The 26238-nt window shown below is 38.2% G+C and overlaps 1 protein-coding gene across 1 annotated transcript in view; it reads right to left on the minus strand.

Annotated features, from left to right (window-relative positions):
* Nucleotides 1-26238, minus strand: part of MAN1A1 (mannosidase alpha class 1A member 1) — a 153349-nt gene that overhangs the window by 71630 nt on the left and 55481 nt on the right. The window contains exon 4 of the mRNA XM_075145743.1: nucleotides 19003-19083. Coding sequence (XP_075001844.1) covers nucleotides 19003-19083 — 81 coding nt within the window. The remainder of the gene's footprint in view (nucleotides 1-19002; nucleotides 19084-26238) is intronic.

Raw genomic sequence — 26238 nt, forward strand, 5'->3', positions numbered from 1 at the left:
TTATTTACACCCAGATCCAGAAGTGCCGAGAGCGTGTTTTAAGCATTTTCCCCAGGAAACAGACTGGGTCCAAGACCAACTTGCTAGCTCTGGGCCAGCCCTGGTCCTGCTGGACCTGAGCGGAGCGCACATGAAATGCCACACCAACGCACGAGCCCACCTCCAGCCCAGGGCTGCACCCACCTCATGCCTTCCTACCAGGATAAAGAGGACAGTGCATTAAAAACGAGCGGCTCCGCTCGAGGCTACACCAACAGTCGTCAAAGACGAGCCAGAGCTAATCAGCACGACTGCACACGCTGACACCAGAGTCAGTGTTATGCTCTTCAGCACGTTTTCGGAAGGCTTTCTGGTTTGTAAGCGTCGCATCAGACGCAAAGCACCTTTGCCCATCTGTACTACTTTGCGCAGAGCTAAAAAGTGCCCTAAGTCCCCAAGACCAGAGGGTCACTGATGGCCGAGCGGAGCAGGCCTGGCTCTCCTGGGGTTGCACCAACCTGGAGCTCGGAGGCTTGGCTGGATGCAAGATGTTTCCCTACAAAGAGAAGGGGGTGCTTCTGCACTAAACACCCGAAAGCATCCCACACTGCCTGTGCTGCCCGAGCCAAAGCCACCAACAGGGGCATCCCAGGCATGCTCAGCCTGGGCAGTGCTGACTATGTGCTGGAAATTTAAATGAGCACTGTTCCCATAAAAGCACAGTGAAGGAGACAAAGCATGCCTTAGCTCCTTTACAAAGCACGGTTTGTCACACCTTCACCCGAGAATTTTGACCGGACAGAGCAGCATTTTGATTTATTGAGAATTTAAACAAGTCAGCCCCTCCCTGGAGATTAGCAAAACGCAATTGGTTGGGTTTCTATCCCATCGGGATGCCGGCAGAGGGAGCACAAGTTAAGCTGTTACACAGCACAGGGGCATCTTGGGGTTAGGAGATGTCAGAAATCCCAGGAAAAGGACTAGATTAAAAAAACACCTTAGTTTGGTAAATAATCTCAGATGCTCCCCTCTCATTAAAATTCTCAAAGCAGCACTAGTTTTCATACAAATCTCTCCCTCACACATATAAACAATATCACAGCTGTGTAAAGCAGGAGGAATGTTTCATTGAAAAACGACAATCTGCAGCCATTCCCACAATCCTGCTCAGTATCTACCGGCATACAGTGCTGGGCTGGAACGTGTTAAACGACAAACAGTTTTCAGTGGAGACAGCCTGGAAAATATAGATCCTGTAGTAAAAGGGGACTTTCTATCCCAATCTAAGGCTGAAATAGCCACAGGGTAGTATTTATAACAAGATCTTCAGTACGGGAATCCAAAGCTTATATTTGACACATCTGTGAGAGCGGCAGGCATCAGGGCGCTCAAACCTTGCAAAAGCTCTTGGCACCCAAGATGACGTGGCGGTTCAGGAAGGCGCAAGTAAGTTTCCAGCTTTTGAAAATCGTGATTGTAGAAGTATGCAAATAACCTTACTGGAGAGATTCAGGCAGCTTGTGGTATCTGTGAGCAACAACTCTCTCTCACCTGCAAACCGCTAGAGCAGTACGTGTCTTTTTCACAACTTGAGGAAATAGCACACACGGGTAAGTTTTTAGATTTGTACTCCCTTTCCAGAATACTTCAGTATGCTGGTCACCAGCTTGTAGAAGCAAATACACTTTAAAAAGATGCTTGTTAAAAAAATTAGATTACATTTTTGAGAAAAAAAAAAATCCCTTCTTTTACTCAATTACCCTTTTTTGTTATGGTTTCACTGATGGCAAGAAAATTAGTTTTCTTGTCTAGCTCATTATTGTACCAAAGAAGTCACGTAGTACCATGAAGAGTGCCCTCCTGTAGAAAAGACTGTAGAGAACTTAATCTACATGGAAGTAACTGGATTAGTGAGAGATTTCCAGATTTAATCCAAATGTACATAGCAACCAGCACAAAACCCCTCAAGTTATCAGCACGAGCTAGTACATGTAATTACTCCAGTTGTTTTTTAACTAAAGAATTTCTAAGTAGATATATTGTGTTTGAAAATCTTATTTTAGGAAGGCCAGTAATAAATGGTACAAACTGGCAGAAAGAAGGTAAGGCATAAACCAAAGAAATACTAATGTACAGTAACTTACACACACCTGACTTGCACTTTAAAATTGGAATGAAGGAAAGAATTGCTAAATAACCGCAGAGTTCAAAAAGTCATAAAGGAAGAGTTTGTTCCAGTTATATTTAGTTATTTCCTTTTGTGCTATTAATGTGTATTTAAGATTGCTTACACAGACATAAACTTCAAGAACTATTTAACAGGAAGAACTTTTAGACCACAAAAGAAAAAGTAACTGCTAATTTATCTACTAACGTCAAGAAAGCATTAGTTTTTTTAAAGCTTATGTATACTTGCACAATTAAAAGTTTAGCTACAACACATCAGTACCTGGAAAGCTCATGAACTGACCATTTAATAATATCTCTGTTGTGTTAATTCAAGAAAAGGTGGTAATGAATGTAGAAAACAAACTTTAACGATTGCCTGTAATACAAAGAATTTGTTAGGTATACCACCCTTTGAGAATTCCTCACCCCAAACTCAGGGCAGCCTTAATTTTTCAAGAGGTGTGATACACAGCATGCACAATGAGTAATGAGGTAGATTTGCTGCATATGTGCAGATCAACAGCGCACTGGCAGCTGGCTCCCGGGTCCCAAACCACAGATAACAAGACTCACGCCTACAAAAGCTGCACTCAAATCTTAAGATTCTGAAATCCCACACCACCCTAAATGAATAAATTATGAAACAGCTCAGTGTCAGTAAATCAGAGTCAAAGATTTGGGATGCCAGTCTTGCGTCCTGTCAGCAATAGAAAGCCTGGAATCCCAGGTCTCCAGTCAAATAAAGCACGTGTTTCTAGCAAGGGCAGATGGTAAGCTAGCAGGCATTAAAACTGTCAGCAGCCCATGACAGAGGACTGCGCCCACACCTAAGAGCTAGTGGAAGTTTTAAATCTCTGTATTTACCCAATATCCACATAAGTGGAGCAGGATATTAACTCGCTATATATGTATTAACACTATGATATGTCCTGCTCTGAACCACAGGCAGCACCTGTAAAAGGCACTACACAAGTGCACAACTAAAGGATGAACAGACACTATCACTAAAAAGCTCCTTCTGAAGACCCCTCCATCCCCAACAAAACTTCCCTCAAACCTGCGGAAGTCCAATATTCAAATGCTTGGATGCTGCTGAGAGACACTGTCAGCCCTAGAAGCAACTTGCAGACTAAGGATGTCAAGAGCACAGAATATGTCATGTATTTAGCACTCAAGTCTTCTACAGTTGAGAAAGATGATACAAGTATTTGAAAATATATTGGATGTAAGTAAATGCAAATGGAATTAAAAATATGGCATATACAATGGAAACTCATTATATTGCGAACGATACAGAAAACATCTGGATGTCATCTTAGAGGTTTGTGTTTTTCCTGATTAAGGAAACAGCTGCCTTAGTAAAATTACTCACATCCACCAGTAATGAAAAGTATCTTTTAGCACAATTCCTCTGTTAATCCACAAGCATCTGCTTCCTAATTTTCTTTTTATTTAATCTTGTGTACCCAGCCCAAGTGCTGTAACAACAAATTTAAATAGCTGCCTCATTTTACATCTTGCAAGCTATCATATCTAAACAAAGAATAGCACTTTGCATATGAAACTCTCCTTTCAAGCAGGTGACCATTGAGAGGTGATTTGCAACACCATCTGTGTGAAAGCAGGGGGTGGGGTGGAGGAGCCTAATAAACTTTGCATGGTGAATCAATAATTACATACTTAATGTAGCATAAAGTGCTAACATAAGATTCATTCCTGGCCTTGTAAATTCAACTGTATCTCTTAATTCCGACACCATTAAGTGATTTAGAGTGATGCCTTCACTCTAAAGTACGCTCTAAGACCACGGTGGCAGGCACTGAAAAGGCTAAAATCACTCTGCATAGGTAAAGAATATTCTATTTGCTTTTTAATGTTAACTCAACAGCAAATGGAGAGCTGTTTGTTTCAGCCAGTGTTACGTGATACTTGTGAGTTTTTTCCAGCTGTTAATGGAAAGAGTTTTAAATTATGCTTATCAAATATACAAGTATAACAACATGAATAGATACCAAGTATGCCTACTTTAATTGTTTTTCTGCTTATTTTTTTTCTAACTTCATTTACTCACTGTAATATTTTACTCCAACATCAGAATAATAGCTTAATGAAATGTCTCTCAACAGGTGGAATCAAAAGGTCCTTGGACAAAAGGGTCCAAGGCTCAGGATCTCCCATATTCTGCCATCTTCTTTGAACAGACCACTAGCGAATGGGTACCTGCAGAGAAAACCTGGTCAGCCAACGGAAAAAAATAACTACTCTGTCTTTTTGCTCTGGTCCCCCTCAAAAGGGCAGTCTTCCTGAATCACCACATAGTCTCAGTCTGACACCATCACAGGTATTTATATCACTCAGATGCCAGTCCTCAAATGGTTAAAATTTATACTGATGATGTCCTCGGATCAGGTAGCCCATAGTAGCTCTTCTCCAGCCAGCTCTCGGTTTGCTCCTTCTGATGAGAGTTACTCCTATTGCTATAGAGCAAATGTCATGGGTCTGCAGTGGTAGTGCCGTGGCCCTGAGAAAGGGAAGTTTCCGTTTTCCCTATTGTTTTCACACAAAGTCCTCCAGATAGCCAACGGGCTGTGTTTTCATGAAGCTGCGAGTGAAAGTTCACAGAATCACAGAATGTTTGAGTTTGGAAGTGACCTCTGGAGCTCATCTGGTCCAACGCCCCTGCTCAAGCAGGTCCACCTAGAGCCAGCTGCCCAGGACTGTGCCCAGACAGCTTTTGAATATCTCCAAGGATGGAGACTCCACAACCTCTCTGGGCAACCTGTGCAGTGCTCGGTCACCCTCACAGTAAAAACATGTTTCCTGATGTTCTGAGTGTTTCAGTTTCTGCTGAAAGTTATATATAAATGTTATACATATATTGTGGCACAGCATTAGGGCGTGCACAGGGCAGTGTCATAGTAGTCCTAAGTGACTTTTGTCCAAGCTATAGCTTCAGTAGACATTGGAACAAACTATTTCTAAACAAGAGTCTCCTCTTGTAAGGTAGTAGCGGCTTGCTTTAGAAATAAGCAAGGAGTAAACTAATAATAACAATAATGAGAACAACTAATAATTAGCGAATTACATGCAACACAGGTGACAAAGGGATTAGGGCAAGGAACAAAGCAGCCCGAGAATCCAAACTGACAAGTTTAAACACCGAAGTTTTAAAAACAAGTCATGACGTTGGGCACAGAGTTACAGAGTACCAGGCTTTACACAGTCCTCGTTAAACACAAAAAGCTTAGGGAGTCTCATTTGCATTAACGCTTACTCTAATGTTCTTTACCAGAGATTCTCTGTTCCTCTTCACGCATGGGTAATTCCACTGACCATTAATTTGATGTGTTCATGGATACAAGAAGAATAAATTAAAAACTACTCTTTTAGAGTGTTTCTTCTACTCCTTAAACATATATCAAATATAATGAGTATTCACTGAAAATTAATGTTGTATATTAAGGCTGTCCCATGTTTAAACAGTAAAGCGCTTCTTTTAATCCTTATACTGATTGAAGCTTATACGGATTGAAGCATACACAGGAATTTCCAGATTTTGTGATCTCAGATACTGGAAACATCATAAATATCTTAAAAAGTAAAATGATCACAAGTACACAGACAGTGCCAACTGTCACTCTGTTAAATTTACAGCATGGATCACTTAGGAACAAGCCATTTGATCATAAAACTCTCTCATTCACCTTTCTCTGCCACCAGCAGCTACAGTCTACTTCTGTTTCACTTTTATATATATGTGGAAAAGGAACCAAGAGTTTTATCTGTTCCGGCCCTAATGTTTCAGGGGTTTCTCAGATTACAAGTAAATGTTGATGACTGTCACAACCACTAACATCATAGAAACTACCTTTTTCATTTGTTTTGGTAAATTCCTTTTAAAACAATGGGATTGAGAAGGTGCCATTTGGGTAAATTCAGCCTGGATTTGCAACTGTGCAAACAGCTGTGACTCTGTGACAGGTGAATTTTGTAACACTAGCAGTTGCACTGATGATGCATCCATAAGAAGTTATTTTTTAGGGGAGAGGAACATATTAAAATTTAGCATACTCTGCAGGTTCCTTCCTCTACAAGACCTCTGACACACCATCTAGCTGGCTTTTTATATAAGTAATGTTACAAGATAAAACTTCTTTTGTATAGCGGGAAAAGAGGATGGTTTCTTAACTCAGTGCTTGCTTTCTTATTGTTGAGATTTCTCTGAAAGACAATAGTCACTGAATTGTCTGGTGAATAATGGTCACATACAAAATGGATCTAAATAAAGTGCTTGTGTATTTTCCTTAAATTAAATATAAGAAATGTGAACTCCCTTGTAGTTCATTTTACGTAAGCCAAAAAGGAGGCTTCAAGAGAGAAGAACTATGATTTAAGAAGCTGCTTTTATGTTGTAAGTTAAATCATCAGGCAGACTAATTCAATTCCTTTCTGTTTACTGTAAGACTATTTCTCTTACTGGACAAGCCATAAAACTAAAGTAACTAAAATAGAAGGAGGCAAGCAGATATTTCCAATTCTTAAGAGTCAGAAATAAGTGCTCTGACTGAAGAGCAGTGCTGCCAGCAAGTAATAAATTTATAAGCAATTCAACTGCTTCTCTGAATTCCCTGCAGTTAAAACTTTTTTTACCGTTAAACCTCAAAAATCATTTTTATAATTAAACAGCCATAAGATGTTCTCTCCAAAGAGAATTTTTGAATGCAGTGTATACTTGGAGGAAATAATGGTTAGAAGTATTCATAAAGATTTCAAGTATGCATATTAGCATATATAGGTATCATTACATTGCTTTCCATCCCCCCACTTGAAGCAAGGGGAAAGAAAAAAAAGACATGACAGTCATGTAAACTCTCTCCGTTTTTACCAAAACTCATGACATGGCTTTAGTGTTTTATTTTACTGTTTGACTGAACACTTCACATAGCCATTCCTATACAGAATATTTTGCAGGTTTCACTCAATTATTTTTATATTTGATGGTATGTAAATTAAAACATTACAGTACCTTAACAAGTTGGAACTAGATATAAAAAAAAGTCTTAGAAGTATGATTTAGAAAAGGGGCATCTTAGCACCAGCTACACTCATTACTTCTATCACCAACTGTCATAGTCCGTCAGGAAAAAATGGTTGAGCAAGGAGTTCTTCTCGCTATCTCAGTAAGTCTTTACTTTTGGTCTTGAGTCAGTTAATAACCATATTAACTTAACACCCAACCTTCAAGCAAATCAGAAAGGCTGATGGCATTTAACATCGGAGTAAGTCTGCCCAGACTTGCGGAGTGCCCCATAGTCTCCTGCAGCAGCGTGGCAATGTTTGCCCAGAGCACCTCAGCAGTTATTGATCCTGCCTGGAATCAGGAAGATTATTTGTTCTTCCCTCTAGAATGTAAATGGAAATAAAAGCAACTCTGGAGAGAAAAGACTGAGCACAGATTGAACGATGTTTGTAAGAAATACCCCACAAGCAGCAAATGCTGATGAGAAGGTTTGAGTTATTCACTGGTTTTGCATGATAAAAGGAAAAAGATTGAAATTGTCTGTATACTATGAATAGTGTTGTTAAGAACAAGACGGGGAAAATAGCATCCTTTAAGAAACGGCATTGTGAGCTGCTGACTTTGTTCTGCAGCTGTTGATTTGAAGAAAACAAAAAGGAGTTTTCAAAGAAAAATGGAAGAGAATGGATTTCACAGCATATCCTTTTCACATGATGATCCTGAGGATCTACTGGACTGTAAAATTATCTAGTCATGCTTGCAGAAACTAAGGACAACTTGCCCCCCAAGGGACAACATGACTTTAAAGCACTAACTGGACTGAACCAGCTTCCATAAACAGCTAATGTGGTTATTTTGCTTAGCCTGCAAAAGCAGATGACTGCCTAAAGGCTGAAGAAAAGAAACAAACCAGACACATCTAGTTCTTCAGATTAACTAGTTACAGAGCCTTTTCAGTAGTTCAATGCATCTGAATCATAAGAAGCAACGGGACTGGCCCTTGATGCCAGAAAGAAGATTGCTTTCTGTTAAATGAAGGTTGACTCTACTCCAGTAACACTGCTGCTCGAATGATCTTCCTTGTTTGCTTTAGAGTTTTGTCAGTTTACATAGGGTTGGTTTTTTTTGGATGCTAAAATAAGCTTTGGAGCCTTCATGTAACTGAATGACGACAGTCCCCTCATACTGTCTTAATTAGCTACTATTTGAAGGTGTTATCAAGGTCAGGTGGGTTAATGTAAGCAATCAAAAGTGTTGAGTGAAGAATATCAGAGCTGAACACATCAAACAAAATCCAAGTTCTTCAGAAAATCTTACCACCTCCTGACCTCTCTTATATCTTATGCTTTACTAGAAAATTAAACAGTAAGATAGCTGACCAGCTAACACCTGCGGGAATACAAAATTATAATACTTGTTGACAAAAGACTTGCAATGTAAACAGTGAGCTAAGAAACTGAATCTGCTGTTTAAATACATCTTAAACTATTTTTCCTTGAGGAAAGCAAGCAAGATTTATATGAAACACTGGTGCTACATACTACTCCTCTTTTTCACCTTTCAAATCTTCATGGAAGTGATTTTGTTCATCCTCTTCTCAGTGTCAGGCTTAAGAAAAGTTTGCAGTTTGCCCATTTCTGTGCACTTAGGCCTATGCAAAATGAGCCCTTATATTCATTGATTTGAGGAAAACAAAGATTCATCTTTTAAATGCTTCATGACAGCTCTGTTTAGGGGCAATCACATGCCAAAAACCCAAATTGCCCTTGGCATCTGTTGTGCTGGAAGTGGCACAGGATTTTTCATGTGAACATCTTTTCCAAATTCCTTCTCAATCATTTGCTCATAGGATGCAAATACAGTCTGTGTATGGCAGAGGGAAGCTTTTGGCACAGGAGAGACAGGAACTGCACTCACTTATCAACCACAACATTTATCAACATTATTCGACTGTTGCATTTTTACAAACAAACGGCAAACAAATAGCATGTGGATTCCTGCAATTTCCGAAAGACCTAGTAAAAAGCTCCCTCCTTATCGTTCCTTTCAAATCTTTCAGATTTCTCTTGTTTGAAAAGCACAAACAATAGATCCTGCCAAAAAAATACACAGGCCAATTAGCACTCTCCATAAGTTGATCCCAAGAGTTCATGCTAACTTAAAGGCAGTAAACCTTGTTTGTATCTGTTTCAGGTTTGATCTGCTGAGCAAGACATATTGCTAAATCCAAAGGAGACTAAAAGAATATCTGATTCTTCTGCAGCAAAGATGCCATTATCTGTACCTATTGCTGGAGGCATGAATGGCATGCAAGAACAGCAATGATGTCTGCTTCTGATTTCAGGCATTCAACTTTCTCAATGATTTTCAGTTAACTTGAAGCAGCAGGACTTGTACGTAGCACAAAGTGCTGTTTTGAATCTGTAATCTGATCCTTCAAATAGCAAATTGGATGAGGAGCTTTCCCAATTCCATCATAAACTACTATTCACTTGATTTGTATTTAAAATACTTAGAATTAATTAATGCTTACAGATTCTTTAATAGAAGTAATTTAAATTTTTGCAAAAAGAAACAAAAGTAGAAGGATTCTTTGCTAAAGTCAGATTTGGGAATCTGATGGAATGTCTTAGTGGTTGCCAATAGAATGAAAAACACAGGAATCTTCTACTGGATGGTTTATGCGTTTATCTTCTCTAAGCTAATAAGAAGAGGACGTTATCATCTACTTAACTCCCAATTAATGAAAAATAACCTCTGGATCAGACTCAGTCTATGGAGACAAAGCACAAAATGGAATCTTACATAAACTAGCTAAACATTGTGAAAGATTTAGATGAAGAAATGAAGAGTTACTCCATGCCTGAGTAAAATGCAGGCACATACTATTTTTTACCTATACGTTTTTGGGGAAAAAAATCAGTACGATGATTCAATAACATTTATTACTTATCATCTAATTGAACTTTTATAATACATCCACAGAGAGAATATACTTTCTCAAATATATAGTCTAGAATTAAAGGATAAATTAATGCTGATCTATTCCCACTGTCAGTACTGACAGATATTTTTATGTCGCTTTCATTTGCAGAAATAAGGCCGATTCTTGGCTGTAAAATTATATGTAAGGATTATTCTTTAGATAGTATATTTGCAACAATCTCAACATTGCTTGCAAATGGCTCCACAGAACCATGTATTTAACCATATGTTGTACATTGTCTATTAAATTTGCAGAACAGGAAGAGGACAATCCAACTAACTCTTCAGGCAATATGTTTTTACTCTCCTTTTATTCTGCTTTATTATTGCAATTGCATTTGATGCTGTAAAATGACAGAACTGAATACTGAGATAAATGAAAGAGACAAACGTCTTGGAGACTGAATTTCTTTGCAGATGTATGGTGACTCTGGACAGACTGTTAATGGCATATCATTTCTTCTGAATAGTATATTAACCCACATGCAAAGAATTCTTCTTTTGGGTCTATCTAGAGCTGCTGCTCAAAAGGAAAGCACCCACACTAGTGTTTCTGGTAGAAATGCCCTCTCCAACTGTTCTGTAGAACCACAATCAAGTGAAACTGCAGGAGCTGGTTGAGAGCCAAATCCTCAGAACAAACAAACCAGCTCCCTCTCAGCTGCTTGAATTCTACTTAATAATATAGCTCACGAGCTCACGTCAAACACACCAGCTGTTACAATCACAAACAGATATTACTTAGCTCTAATTATTGTCCATTCTCCTTTCTAAAAGTTTACCAGCTTTAGCATCAGACTAGAGTAGTCTGGAGGTAAGTAGGGATTTTGTTTAATGTAATCAGCAATAAAGCATTTCTGTTCAGTTCTTTCTAAAGTCAATGCATGAATGCAAAACCATGTCAAATAAGTGTGCCATGGGACAACCCTTTTGTTGTTGTTATTGTTTTGAAAAAACTCCCCAAACAAACAGCAAAAGGGAAACTACTAAAGGTGAAGAATGTGTTTATGTACAGGTCAGAGTTCTAAACTCACGTTTCTCAGACCAAGATCAGGGCTCTGGCTCCTGGTTTCATAGTAGGCTTAGTTATGGCAGCTGCAGCAGGCTACCACCATAGCTGCTCTGTCCCCCTGCTGTGGACATTCATGCTGATGACAGACATCTGAAACAGAAACATACCCACTCCTGAACTCCAGCAGACAGCAATTCACTGAATTAATGTAAATTGCCACTATTTTCGCTTTAGATTAGTAGAGTAGCCTGAGGGTCTTTACTATGAGGCACAAAAATTGTTGGTGATGGCAGTTGATTGTGTGCCTGGTGCAGAGGTGGCAGAGGCTCCACAAGGCTTCAGGTACTTAGAGCTGAATAAGAGGTCCCAGTCCTGGTATGTATATGTGGTAACTCCAAAGCAGAGAGGGAAGCGAAGGAAAACCAAGAAGCAAAATCTGAATTAAGTGCAAGACTGTAAATCAGCATCTCTGTTACTATTCTTTGAAGTTTCCTCAGCATTATGTGTGGGGCTAGCTTGAGAGGCAGAGTTGCATAAAGCAGCTGAGCAAGTAGCATTGGGAGAAAGGGGACAGAAGTATTAGGAATGAGGAAGCTTTTGGAGTAGGAACCTATTTAACAGAGACGGGTTTCATCAACAGCAACCCTGTAATTGCACTGCAGGAACTTGAGAGACAGAAATAGAAGACTGAAGGGCAGTCTGCTTGGAACATCAGAAGAACAGTCTACATCAAAGAAAATCTTAGAAGTCAAGGTTATCTCCAGAAAGTGAATCCACAGGGATTCTGTAGTACATTTTGATGCAGCTAGCACAGAAAGAGAACAGCGTTAGATCTATTAAAGGTGGTGAAGAGACTGAAATACTAATGGAGATTACAGACTGTGATTGTGGGAAACAGAAGAGATTTTAAATCCTTCTCTGTCCCTGAGCAGGCTGTTAAGTGCTACATCAGAGCAGATATAAACCATTCTTTTATACACTGTAATGACAGCTTCTTGCAGAAACTCAGAGTCTATAAGAGAAAAAGTAGCTCTTGACTTAGTTTGACATATTACTAACAGGGGCCACATGCTCCAATTCAACATGCTGTTATAAACAAAAGGTTCACTTTGGTAATGTTTAAGTTTGGAAAGAGAATCAAGAAGACCAGCTGAAATGAACTTAGAAAGGAACAGCCAAATGGGTAAAATGCTTGCAGATGACTTGGAGGATAAAAGATGAGGTTCAGGGTCACAAAGTTCTCAAATCAAAAGGCTCAGGTGACTTTTATCTTCCTTTGGTGTGACTGTAAAGAAGGTAATTAAAAGCTCAAGTATATTAAATCCAATTAAGGAATACAGAGACTGATAATGTCTGACAAGTTAAATGACAAACTATTAAGTCAGGCTAAAAATAATTTTTGAAGAACAAGTTTTTAAAGTTTAAAAAAAAATAAGAGAAACATGAGGCCTGCTAAAGAGCGAGGAGGAACAGTTAAGAGATGTCTGTATAAAAGACCACAGTGCATGAAACAAAGCCATTGCAGAAAAGCAAAATATGCCCCAGTGTTCATTCTTGAAGAGCCTAGGCAGGTTCCCGTGCAAGGAAATTCTTAAAAGCACAAGCCTAATGCACTGTTCCAATACTGAGGCTGGAATAGATGATCTCCTGAGGTCCTTTCCAAGCTGAATGACTCGAGGATTCTATGAAACACAGAAGTTAAAAAAAAACCATAAATCAATAAAAATGAAACAAATCATCAAGATCATTTCAGAGCTCTAAAGGAACTAAAACATAACACCACTGAAGTACTGATGTATCACTCAAAGTGGCAGCAGATGGATGGTAGGTGGCAAACAGGACCCAAATCTGAAAACAGGGCTGCAGAAAACTACAGGCAATTGCAGTCTTCTAGTTTCTACCAAACAGGGAATGCTACTGCCAGTCTGTGAAGATGCCTAAGGAGGAGTTAAGTGGCATTCACACACAAGTGATCAAGCTGATACAGTATGCCCGAAGTTTCAAACAGCATTAGAAATCAAGCTTCCAAGACATAAAAGGAAAAGTCCTCTTGTTAATTAGTGCCAAGTTGAGTGAAAGGAAGTGGGAGATAAAACATGTGGTCAATTCTCACACTGCTGAGATAAGATCCCCAAGGCATCTATACTGGAACTTACATTCCTGATTTGCAGAAATAGGACAATACCTTTGTATAGGTGACAAACTTCATCCTCCTACTATTCAAGATTGCTAAATGATGAATTATATTTTTTTGTATTTATGGAATTTAAATATTCTCTATGAAGGGAGACCTCTACAAGAGAGGGAGAGCAAGATAAAAATAGCTATGGCTAAATTCTGGAGAATGTCTTAGCACTATATGAAGTCAGCAATCTTTTGTGGTCAGCCTAGCAAAGGCAGCTCTAGATCAATAGCATCTGCATCATTATTTCATGTGTGCTCCTCATTAATAAGACAGCACTATCATCACTGATGGATGGTTGTTTTACGTGGGCAATGATTAGGTCTGAAGTCACACAGGAGGCCAAGATCATCAAGTGAGGTTGAATAGTGGCACTATAACTTCTATTGTAAATGCAGATATAAACTAATTAGGCGATATGTCATAACTTTTTTTCTTCTTTTTTTTCTTTTTTACTTCTAATTAACAGTTGGTGGAGAATAATATACGAAACTCAGAAAGTCCACATTTATCATCATGAAGAACAGTTTGTTGTGGGTTTTTTTATTCCTTCATCCTGATCAGGATAAATTTGTGTTCCTTCAAACAGAATATACTGCCAGAGTAAAAAAAAAAAAAAAAATCTGTCACATTTCTTCATGCCATGGAGAGAAATGGCAATATGAACATCATTATCAAATTTATTTTGTCTTCCTCCAGTGAAGATAACTATCTTTAGTCCTAGTAAAGAGAAGGTTATATTATGCAGGAAGAAAAGCTGCCAAATCCAAAATATTTTAGCTCGGGGGGGGGAGGGGAGAAGGAGGGGAGGAAATACTCATACCATTCAAAAAATGGAAAAGCTTCAAAGGAATCTGGGAACTTACCAGCTGGATCTGAAACTCACATGCTCCTTATTGACTTCAGAGCATTTTGGATCTACTTTTTTGCTACTCATACAAACAGCAATTATTAAAACCTCCTTCTATTTCTGCCAATGTAACATATTCCCTGACTGCAGAACCAACCTTCAAGTAAAACAGTCCCCTTGTTACCCAGCTTTAGCAGTACCTATAAGAACCAGCTATCAGTAAACCAGAAGAGCTAGTCAGATCAGTCTTTACGCTTGTATATTCTCTACAAGCAGTGCCATACACTTACGATGACTTTCAGCACCAGTATCACAGTTATTCCCAAGAGTGACAATTACAGTGCTCAGAAATAATGTTTGTCATCTCCATGAATTCCAAGAAAGGTCTTAGCTGCTGTTGGAGGACACAGTGTGTCCTCCTTCAAAAGTTAACAACTTATTTCCTTATATGACTGCATTTGGAAGTGTGCTTTAAGCAAGAAGAAAAAAAAAATATCTGGGTCTGCAGACAGGGGACCTTGTTGCATGCAATACTCCTGACCCTTGGTATACTGGAATTTTACATCAAACTAGAAAGTATCACAAAGCATTTGTAAAACAAATCTCTCCCTTACTGGACATCTTATTTTCTAGTACAAAACCAAAAACCATCACATACCAAGTCACTTAGAAGATGTCTACTAATGAATTCAGGTTTAATTTAAACAAGACAATCAAGAAAGTTTGCAAATAAATCTGTCCTGTTCCTATGGTTTAAACTTACCATATTACAGGCGCCTCCAGATGCTTTCACACAAATAAACAAACAAACAAACAAACTTCAATACCAGCACTGCTTTAAAGAAGCCAGGTTTATTTTTAATAATCCCTTATGGCCACTGACTCATGGAAAAATATCAGGGAAACATTCACATGTAATATTACTATGAGGGACTTCAAAGAAAAAAAAAAGCAGTCCTTAAAAAGTTGCTTACCTTGAAATCAAATTTTCTGGTATTTGTAGCTGTTTTACAAATGAAGTTTGATATTTGACTGGAATTCTTTCTAGCTTGAGTTTAAATAGCAATCATAAAATAAAAAAAAAAGTGACTTAAAGTGTATGACACTGTTCTAGCACTTTTAGGCATTTCATATTAATTCTAGCAAGGCAGAAATTCTAGGAAATTTAATATAATGCATCTCAGCTCTATTTGCAAGTAAGCAAACACACAGTTATCAAGAGGCAAAGTATTCAATTTGTTCATTTTTAAAATTACTCACATTGGTGCCTTTATCTAAATGAACTATTATGTGAGCAGGATGTTTTAGGAACTACTCAGTATGATAGGATATTCTTTAATCATGATTAGTTAGACTCACAAATGATTATGGAACATACAATATGTTGCAGCTTTGGATCATTACCCATGGAAATGTAATTCAGAAGTACAAACAATAATTATTTCCGTCACTCCTTTTACTGAAACATAGCTTTCTTTAATTAGGATATTGATAAGTGTGTACAGTAAATATAAGATTTTTAAATAGTTAATCTGATAAAGAATAAAATGAGCTTTTGACTGAGAAGGCTTAATCCTCCAAACAGCCTGCATACAGGTTGTTCCACCTGCTTAGGAACGCCCACGGATATAATGGACTAAAGCATGATTAAAGATACATTATCCATGGTGGCAGCCACCCTCTGGGGACCTCAGTCCTTTCCACACCTGTCAGCAGCACCAGTGAAGGACAGACCCACGCAACATGGGAAACCTCACACTGCTGCATGGCTGCTCTGTCCTCAGAATGGCCGCATCCTGCTCCTCCCATAGGCAGCAGCTGGCTATTGCTTCAGTGTCTTGGATTTAGGAGACAAATCGGGAAGTTTCCCCAAATCTGATAAAGGCAGAGCATGCTGAGTTGCACTCTCTTAAGCCACTAGAACAACTGTTAGTTTAGGAACATCATTCTGGTAGACATCTGCTGTCTGAGACAAAGACTATGAAAACCAGTGGCAAGCATGGACAGTTGTCTTTCCCAGCCTGCAAGAGCTCAGGACCCTACTTAATCATACACATCATCTTTGTGTTTAGGGCCCCATTTTACTTTCATTAATGAGTCCATTCATTTTTAGAACAGACATTAGCATCCAGTATCACTAATATTCCACTGCAAAGAGTTCCAGTTAATTATGCATTGCGTGAAAAACCTTCTTTTGTTTTAAATATTGTCATAGAATCATAGAATCGCTTACGTTGGAAAAGACCTTTAAGATCATCAAGTCCAACTGTTAACCTAGTGCTGCCAAGTACACCACTAAACCATGTCCCACATCTACACGTCTTTTAAATACTTCCAGGGATGGTGACTCAACCACTTCCCTGGGCAGCCTGTTCCAATGCTTCACAACTCTCTCCGTGAAGAAATTTTTCCTAATCTCCAATCTAAACCTCCCCTGGCACAACTTGAGGCCTTTTCCTCTTGTCCTATTACTCATTACCTGGGAGAAGAGACCAACACCCACCTCGCTACAACCTCCTTTCAGGTAGTTGTAGAGCGCGATGAGGTCTCCCCTCAGCCTCCTCTTCTCCAGGCTAAACAACCCCAGTTCCCTCAGCCGCTCCTCATAAGACTTGTGCTCCAGACCCTTCACCAGCTTCGTTGCCCTTCTCCGGACACGCTCCAGCACCTCCATGTCCTTCTTGTAGTGAGGGGCCCAAAACTGAACACAGGATTCGAGGTGCGGCCTCACCAGTGCCGAGTACAGGGGCACAATCAATTCCCTGCTCCTGCTGGCCACACTATTTCTGATACAGGCCAGGATGCCATTGGCCTTCTTGGCCACCTGGGCACACTGCCGGCTCATGTTCAGCCGGCTGTCAACCAGCACCCCCAGGTCCTTTTCCTCTGGGCAGCTTTCCAGCCACTCTTCCCCAGGCCTGTAGCGTTGCATGGGGTTGTTGTGGCCGAAGTGCAGGAATCTCATACAGTTGGCCTCGGCCCATCAATCCAGCCTGTCCAGGTCCCTCTGTAAAGCCATTTCCTTATTTCGTTTGTACAACAGAGTTTTATTTGAACATCAGGGTTGCTATCAATGTAGTTCAAGAGGTGGTAGTAAAACTGCCTCTCTAAAGGTGAAGGAATGGTTGAGAAGCAATGACTAGGTGTTATGTAGGAGAAACTATATGCACTGATTGAAAGTGAGCCTGCGCATTAACAGACACAAGACATAAACCACCAACATATATATGAAATCAACAGCACTGATGACAAACGGTTCAGGCATTTCTTGGCAGACAACTGCCGCTTGAAGTAAAGACTCACGTGCAGTCCTCTATCAGCTTATTGTCTGCCAAGAAGCATCCTCTGCTTCTGTCAGAACTAGTTAATTAAAATGTAGCAATAGGTTATACTGGAAAAGTTCATTCCTGTTTGCAAGAAGTAGATACTGCAGTGACAGATACAGCTATTTAATCACAGAAGGAAGAACTTTCGATTCTATTAATCCTTAGATATGCTTATTTCTGGCTGCTGAGCTACTGTAGGAGGACAAGTAATTTCCTTCAAGAGTCGGAGATGAAACATTAAGTAAAACAATATTTGGTAAAGATGAAGAAGCCAGCTACCAAGCACCTCTCCATTTTTTTCATTACTGTTAAGTGTGAAATTGAAATGGATCTAAGTGCACTTTTTTCTCCAGAAAATTATAAGACAGTATAAATATGAAAAACTGTACATTTTAAAACATTAATGTCTTTTCGATGCCACCTACACTGAGGACCGGACCATGGGAAATAAATAGGTAAGCCTACTTAAGACATAAAGTGTCAGAGAAACATTGTCTCCTTGTAACTGCTTTGTCAGGTACATGACCAAATCATACCTGCTAAGACAGCTTTAACATAATGATAAATTTCAACAAAACCCAACACGCACACCATAGAATTTAAGTTAATTTAAAGTGACAGGTTCAAAACAGAGCTTTATCCAGTATTCGGGAAATTTACATGTGAAAGAAAATTATACATCTTCAGGGTTTTGTAGACCTTCCACCAGTAATTGGTTCGGATTTAAAGAAATCCAATGATAAATTCAACTTATGGTTAAAGAGTACTAACTTGCGTTAATCCTACAATAAAATACTACCATAATCCAGAGACAGGAACAAGAATTTAAACTAGTAAGATTAAAGACTTTTCAAGTGCCAAGCTAAAAATTTAAAATATCACAGTACCTGTGACTTAGTATAGCCTTCTCTAAACATATTACAGAAATAATTATATTAGTCAAAGCTCTTAGATGAAATTGCTTCTTCATCCTCTCCGGAAACCATGACAGCCAATAGAGATTAATGGGATATTAATGCTTTAAAGACATTCACATGTATAGGTTTACCAGTTATCCTTTTGTTCTTAACATGTCTTTTCCATATGAGTTTGAAGCTGCAGCTTCAGGAAGGCCAACAGAAGTATAGGAGGAGCTAAAGAATATACTCCAGATCAATTTGTGAAGCAGGTACCTGATGAACCAAAACTACCACTACCACGGCACAGGAACTCCGTAATTACACACTCCAGAAGAAAGCCCAGTAAGAATGTACTGGGTATGGTTTCAACTCAGGGAAAAAAAAAATTCATTTAACACTTTAAGACTTACACAAAGCAACAGTAGTAGAAGCAAGAAAATCCATTGGACAGGTCTCTGCTGTACAAGCCATTTTCAAAGTTCTAAACAAGTTTAATTCTGATAAATAAAATTATTAAACTAAAAGTTAACTACTTATCTAGATAATGATGCTTCAGATAAGCCATGTAGAAATATCTTACCTCTTCTCCTGAAAGATAGTAAGCTGAAAGTAATCCACCAACAAAACGGATGTTCACTTCAAATACCGATATTTCAGCATTCTGTTGAAATAAACAAACATAGTTTTATTCCCTGATACTTTTCTGTACGGTTTTGGTTGTTTCCCTTATTATTTTTTTTTTTTATATACATGCAGGTATTAAGCTACAACAGCTGTAAATGGCAAAACACAGAAGATGTAGGGAAGGCCAACATAAGTGAACTTCAGGCATTTTAAAGTATTTCCTTCTCTTCCTCACATCAACAAAATCCTCTCCATTATCGTCATCCTGTTCAACGTTTCATCTCTTCCACCTGGACATTCTCTAAGTCCACACATCTAAGTATCTCCCTGCAGATGATTCTGCGCTCACACACAAAATGTGCTCTCAGATCCTCTGTCCCACACTACCTCACCTCACACCATCGTTTCTCAGACACCTTTTAAGAAGTTCTTGATCAGAATGTCACAACAAGAATTTTCCTACCTCAGGTCTAAATGCAGGTTACATTTCCTATCTCAAGTATAACTGGGAGGCGACATTAGAATGAGTCATTTATATGTTCATGATAAAAATGTAATCATGGTTATGTATTCACTAGGAAGCAGATGATCTTTCGCTATTACAGTGACAGCCCTTCCCAAGCTGGCTTGGTCTTTACCAATGATAGACTAAGTTTGTTGTACTGAGCAGTACAGATACAGCCATTACCTATTTCAAAACTCAAAGCACATTCTTCTCCAACTTTTAAAATTCAAACCTAAATGAAGAATCTGAATCTCACGATCACTACCTTCTCTTGTTCTTTACCAAGTCAATTCCAATTTTACTCCAACACACAACATCCAATCCACTCAAGACACGTTCCGTTGAAAAGCTGATCTACTTAAGTTTCTTAATTTTCGCTTTTTTATGTAATACTACTTTTTATATTTTTGTATTTCTTCTTTCTTTTGTATTTTTGTAGGAAAATGGTACCCAGCAGCCAATCTTCTAAACTTTTGGGCATGTAAATAAGGTGTTTGACTTTTGTGTGTTCTGGGTTGCTCTCGCTTCTATTGAGGTGTTTTTCCATCTTCTATTTGCTGACATACGCTAGAGCTATATTCAATATAAATCAATGCATGGTGGAACTGCAGAATTTTCTTCCAAAGGGCTTGCAGGCTTTTCTCACTCAGCTGGTTTTTGTACTTTTCCAGTTTATACGTTCAGATGTCAAGTTTATGTAGGAGGGAAGAAGTTGCTCCCCGTTTTCTATAGATTTTAAATTCTAGTAAACTGCCTTTCCAGAAGAAAACAGCAGTAGGTTACTTATTAGAAATATTACTTCATGCTTTTCAGTTTGCAAGGCACTCTGATTAAGAAAAGGTATCTAGACACATTGCGGAGAGTTGTTCGGTGTTTCATGAGTTGTAAAGGTGCAGACTTCAAAAAAACACTCACTGATTTGCTACAATACTTGTCCACTTACCCTCAAGGCATTTAACTTTTCTCCTCTAAAATCTATTGTGTACCTCCCCCTCTAAAAATGGAGGATATAATTTCATCCACAGAATTGCTCTGATTAATATATAATGCATATACACTATGTGTGTATGTGCCTGCAGTTTTTTTATACATGTGAGCACAATTCAAAGGGGCAGATAAAGTAACACACACCTGCCTATTGAAAACTCAGACCTGGCATCATGTGTTAAGACTGCAAACTGAAAAAGTTATCTTGCTCTCTTGCACTGTTCAGAACATGACATTTTTCCAAGTTTATTTTAAGTGTACCAAAACTCTGTGCAGTTTCTCCTCACTCACTGCTCTCCCAATACTGGTCTACTCTTATTCTTTCTGAAAGAAACTACAAAGCAAAAAAAAAAAAAGGCTTAGTTTCTGTTTTCAAAATTAATCTGGTATTTCTGCTTCCAATTGTTCAGTCATTGTCTCACTAAATCCAGCAAGAAGGAGAATGAAGTAACTGGAAACAGGTACTCACTTCAACTTTAACTAGTGCCATTTCTGTGCATTTCTTTTTATTATATAATGATATATGGTAAACCTGGGGAGATGGATATAAAAACATTTAAATTCTCTAGAAATCTGAACTAACTAGACAATACAGCTGTTCACCTGCTAAGCAGGCTACCTATGTAAGAACTCTACATTAAATAAAGAAGTCTACCTTAACTAAATCCAATGCATAAAACAGCTTGTAGAGAACTGATCTGACTTAAGAAAGGCTGATCTGATCTGACCTGACTGAAGAAAGCATGATTAAAGGAGTGATAGGGACAGCTTCTCTTCCCCAGAACTTGAGCTAGCTGAAACTCCTATAAATAGTATTTTACTTGAGAACCTTCTTCAGAAGTTCAGGTTCTTTCCATTCCAATCCTGAGCCTCAGCACACGCCAGGAAGTTTTCTTTGATGTGGGAAAGTTGAAGTTGTAAAGAGGTAGGTATTAGACAAGGAAATGAGTTAATTTGATACCCCAGACACTTGTGTTTCCTGTAAGGATTGAATTAAATTACTTTTTGATTTTGAATTGCTCGAAGTAAATTGAGTGATATATGAGCTGAATATTTTGTTTCCAGACCCTTACATTTTGCCTTTCTAGGTTTAATATTGCCACTTAACTCACAAACCATTGCTTTCTTTCAAGGAATGCAAAGGCCCTTTAAGAAAAGCTCCAGTATGTATGCACTGACATCTGCTTCTGGAATTCCGTTACAGACAGAAAGAAGACTTTGAAGTAATGTGAATAAAGATTTTACTGTCGAACCACGAAGATTAATTGCACTATAATCCTGAACGTTTGCTAAAGTAGTGATCTTTCAGGACATTTCTTGAAGCTAACCATTGTTCTAATGTTACCAGATTTCCAATACTTTACTTGCACACATCTCTGAACCTTTGTTTGAAATTCTCATCTCTTACTAAAATCTTAAACAAGCCACTGAAGCAGATGCAATTAATGAAATGGACAGACATTTAATTAATGGTAGATTTGAAAGCTGTACGCTTAATACATAGTTATTCTTAAACTCATTATACCAGGCTAGTAGTATTCTCAGAAAGCACAGGAATTATAGCAATTTGCAAAACAATTAAAGAAGTTTTACAATTTCATGTCAAAGAAACAGTCATCTCTACATGGAAAGTTTGTGTGAAGTAGTAGTCTGTCAAGAAAAGTGAACTTGTCCTAAAAGTAGCAGATTTCTGCTACACCAATTTTACCCTTCTTTCTGGTTTGATTTTTTGTATTACACATTTAAGATGCCACTCCCTCTCTTCATATTTTTAATCATCATCCACATACAGTTTGCACAAAAAAGTCTGTATATTTCTACTCAGCAGTCAAATCCTAAGTATGCAAAGTTATTTTTTATTTTGCTCTCAGATCCAGCCGTACACAAATACCTTATAATCCATTTAACAGTGCCAACATATATAGGAAAAACCTTTATCTGCACTTCCTAAAGTTTCTACTTCACCAGCTGAAGAGGCCAGAATTATTTTACTTTATTTTTTATTTCATGTTTAGCCTTCTCTTTCAAACCATCACTGTATCATTACATAGCAGGTCTGAGAAGTGGTTGAATTAATTTCATTATATCTAATGGAACTTCTGTAAGGAGAAGTGACTGGACATGCTTATTTTAAAATGGCTATGATGTTCCTTTTGTAAGATCTCAAGTATATAAGATGACTCTGACCAACTGGATAGATATAATCTCTAATTTTACAGTCTTTTCATTAGTGCCCCAATTAGACTGCATGGCCATGTGCTGTGTCCGACGATATCTGAAACACCTTTGTTAGTACACCTCTGTGCTAAGCTCTTATTGTTCCTATGCAACATCATCTTGCTCTGGCTGCTAATTTTGGAGGCCTCCCTTTTATAAAGGATTCTGAAAGTATGTAGATGCTTGGGAAAATGATATGTATATTGGGAACAACGTATTTTTGTTTTACTTCCAGGGCTTTTATGTTAATTGAAGTATATGAGTAATTTGGTCTTTCATCTTTATCATCCACTATTTGATCTTCTGATATGTGAATCATAAATGGGATAGTCCAAGTACTATACCAAATCCAGAGAAATTGTGACTGCTGCTCACTATACTTAGAGAAATAGAAAACCAAATGCAATATATGTATCCATTATGTCGTGCAAGAGCAAAAATGTGATAACTTTATGGAATTTCATCTGGTTCCCTTGATTAGCTTCTAAAGACAAAATTATTTTGACAAAGAGATCCTTTACATTGCTGGCTAGACAAATAACACCAAAGTGAACCTATTTACATATGGTGGAGACTGCACTTTCTCAAACTCAGGCTATGCAAATAAGCAAGTCTCTACCATCAAAGGATGAAAAAGCCGAGTGTTACCACATTTTGTCTTGACAAGGAGAAATGCTAAAATAATTTTTTTTTTAAGGAAGAGAAGAACCATAGCTCAGAAACATTCAAGAAGCGGCAGACTGTGACAGGTTTAACTAGTAAACCTATTAAACTAACTCCTTTTAAAGAAAGAGAGGCTGACTATATCTTAGGAAGCCCCATCTTCAAAAAGCAATAAATATTACTTAACAGGGCGGGGAGGGGGCAAGTGCCAAGAATTACATTAGCTAGTTCGTGTTACTCTGCATTTGTATTTTATTTGCAAACCTATGACAGGGCCAATCTGATCTCAGCTGCACCTCACCACTTCACTTCCCTCCCCCTTTCCTAAACCAGAGGATTAAGTCTACAACTGGTAAACTGCTGAAGCTTCAACCAGCTGTGGTTGAATTTAATGTTGAAAGCACTGTTCAGACAACAAAACTACTGTCAGCTGGGCTCTCCTGAAGCCCTTCTCCTATTGCATGCCTCCAGCTTCCCAAAAATCAGTATTCACATCCTTCTGGACCATTTCCTTAACACATCTCTTTCCTGAAAGTCTCCCTCTCCACAAATTTGTAGACCAAGGCCAAAACAATTTCTGTCTATGTTTTCTCATGGGAAGTCACCCTTACTTATAAACACAACATTTGAAATACAACCCAATTTTATTTATCTAGTATCAGCTTCCACCTGGCACTCATCAGCACTGGTACTTGCTCTGCCATTCATAATTCAATTGGAGAAATTACTGTGTGCTCTTTATGTGGATGAATGTATTCACAATAATCAAGTCACCTTAATTTGTATTTGATAAAGAGCTTACTCTCTTAGTTTTTATAAAGATGCAAATAAGGCCACAAATCCTACCAAATAATTTGTTTCAGTCTTCTTTATTGCGTAGATTCTTTCCAAAACTTTCTTTCCTTCAGTTCTCCTGTTCTTGTCTCATCAAGAATGTAATAAAACTTCAGTCACCTCATCTGCATTTCCATCTATTGCGCCTATGTAAAAGGAATATAGTGACTCCCCCCACGCCCACATACCATACCGTACCATTGCAAACAGCCCGTATCCTGCAGGTTAACAGGCTGTGCAAGAGAACCCCAGGGACCCTACACTGAACAATGCTGAATAATGTATACAATTATAGACTAAAAAATGGACACAAAGGGCCCACATTTCAAGTGAAATGGGAGGGATTTGTAATTATTATTACTATTAAATAATAATATCCCCGTGTTGAAGCACAAAGATTGGGAACAACAACAAAACTTAGCATTTTCATGCAGTCCAGGAAGTACGATAGAGACACGAAGAATACAACAATAGCTCACTTTAAGCTACTGTAATTAAACAACATTTTAATTACTTGCAATTGTGGGGAAAAAAGTTTCATTCATATTCTACAAATGAAATCTAGCGGCAGCTTGCTAAAATATTCAGTTCCCATAGACAAGGGAAACAATTTTAGTAACCTTTTTATTGCAAGCCTGGTTATTGCATAACATGCTATTTAACCTTGCTGAAGTCCCCACATGGCAAACTGTAAGATCTTAAACAGGCACAAAAATAAAGTGTTACTGAAGGCATTAACGAACTCTAGCAGCAAAAGAACTGCATTTAATAATAAGTTTGCAGGATCTCCTTTTAGCCCATCAAAATAATTTCTTATTCATAATCAAAACAAAATAAAGTCACTTTGAACTCTGGCATTTAGAGTGTACTAACAGGTTATGTGGCAAACTAGTAAACAAATAGTACCACAAACTAAAGAACCATTTTCAACTGCTGGCTTTCTTAAACTTCCTCACAGACCCATTATACATTTACTTGAAGTCCATTTACTCACACCTCCCACATACCTTTTTTTTTTCAAAAAAAAAAAAAAAGGAAAGCTATCCTGTTGCAAATTGTTGTATTGGGAAACTTTCTGATTTTCTCACTTAAAGAGAAAAAACCACCAAGAATAAAGCACCAAAAAACCATCTGCCTTCAAGCCAGAACATTAGGTTATGGACTGTTAAATATAATTACAAGTCAATCGTAATACCTACAGTTTGAGAGTAGTAGGATTTAAATTTGTAAATTCTGAAGTTTGAAATAAACAATTTGGATTCTAAAAGTCTGTCCTGTTACTGCCTGTCACACCACAGATAGATTTGAGCTAAAGATAAATGCTGGAAGCATTAATAAATTAGATCCAAATAATATTTGCTATTCTGGGATCTTGGAAAAGGGGTATCTTAACCTATACATGGCATTAGAAATAAACACAATTTCAAGTTTCTATACTTTTTCCACTCTTTTCTAGTTCCCAAAACAGTAGATGTATTACACACAATTCTACATTGCACGAAGCTGCACACAAACTTTCTGTAAAAGATACTCAAATTTGCAAAACTAAGTACAAAGACGAAAATCTGAACTGGTAAGTAAGCCTTCAAGCTTCAGGGTGGCTTATAAAATCAGATACAGTGACCGACTGACATCTGTAAACAGCTTTGCTTAAGAGTGCTGGCAGGACACAAGACTGAACGTATCCTTGCCATCTTACTCATTGCCTTCTCTTTATGCAGTTCCTCAACTCATTTAGTACCTATCTTCGAGAGCAAATAATGAAACGCTTTCATACTTCATACTTTCCCCACAGCACATCAACTCTTTCCTAGGTTGATCCATCCTGTGCAGTTAACAAGGGAAGGTATCTGTGATGAGATGGATAATGCACAATGAATCAGTGCTCGCACAAAATGTCAACTAAATGATATCCACATAGATAGAGCTATTGCACAGAGCGCTGCCACTTTCATCTGACCAAGCAATCATAACTTCCTGCCATCC

This window comes from Calonectris borealis, chromosome 3 (genome assembly GCF_964195595.1).
Source record: "Calonectris borealis chromosome 3, bCalBor7.hap1.2, whole genome shotgun sequence".
NCBI classification, from domain to species: Eukaryota; Metazoa; Chordata; class Aves; order Procellariiformes; family Procellariidae; genus Calonectris; species Calonectris borealis.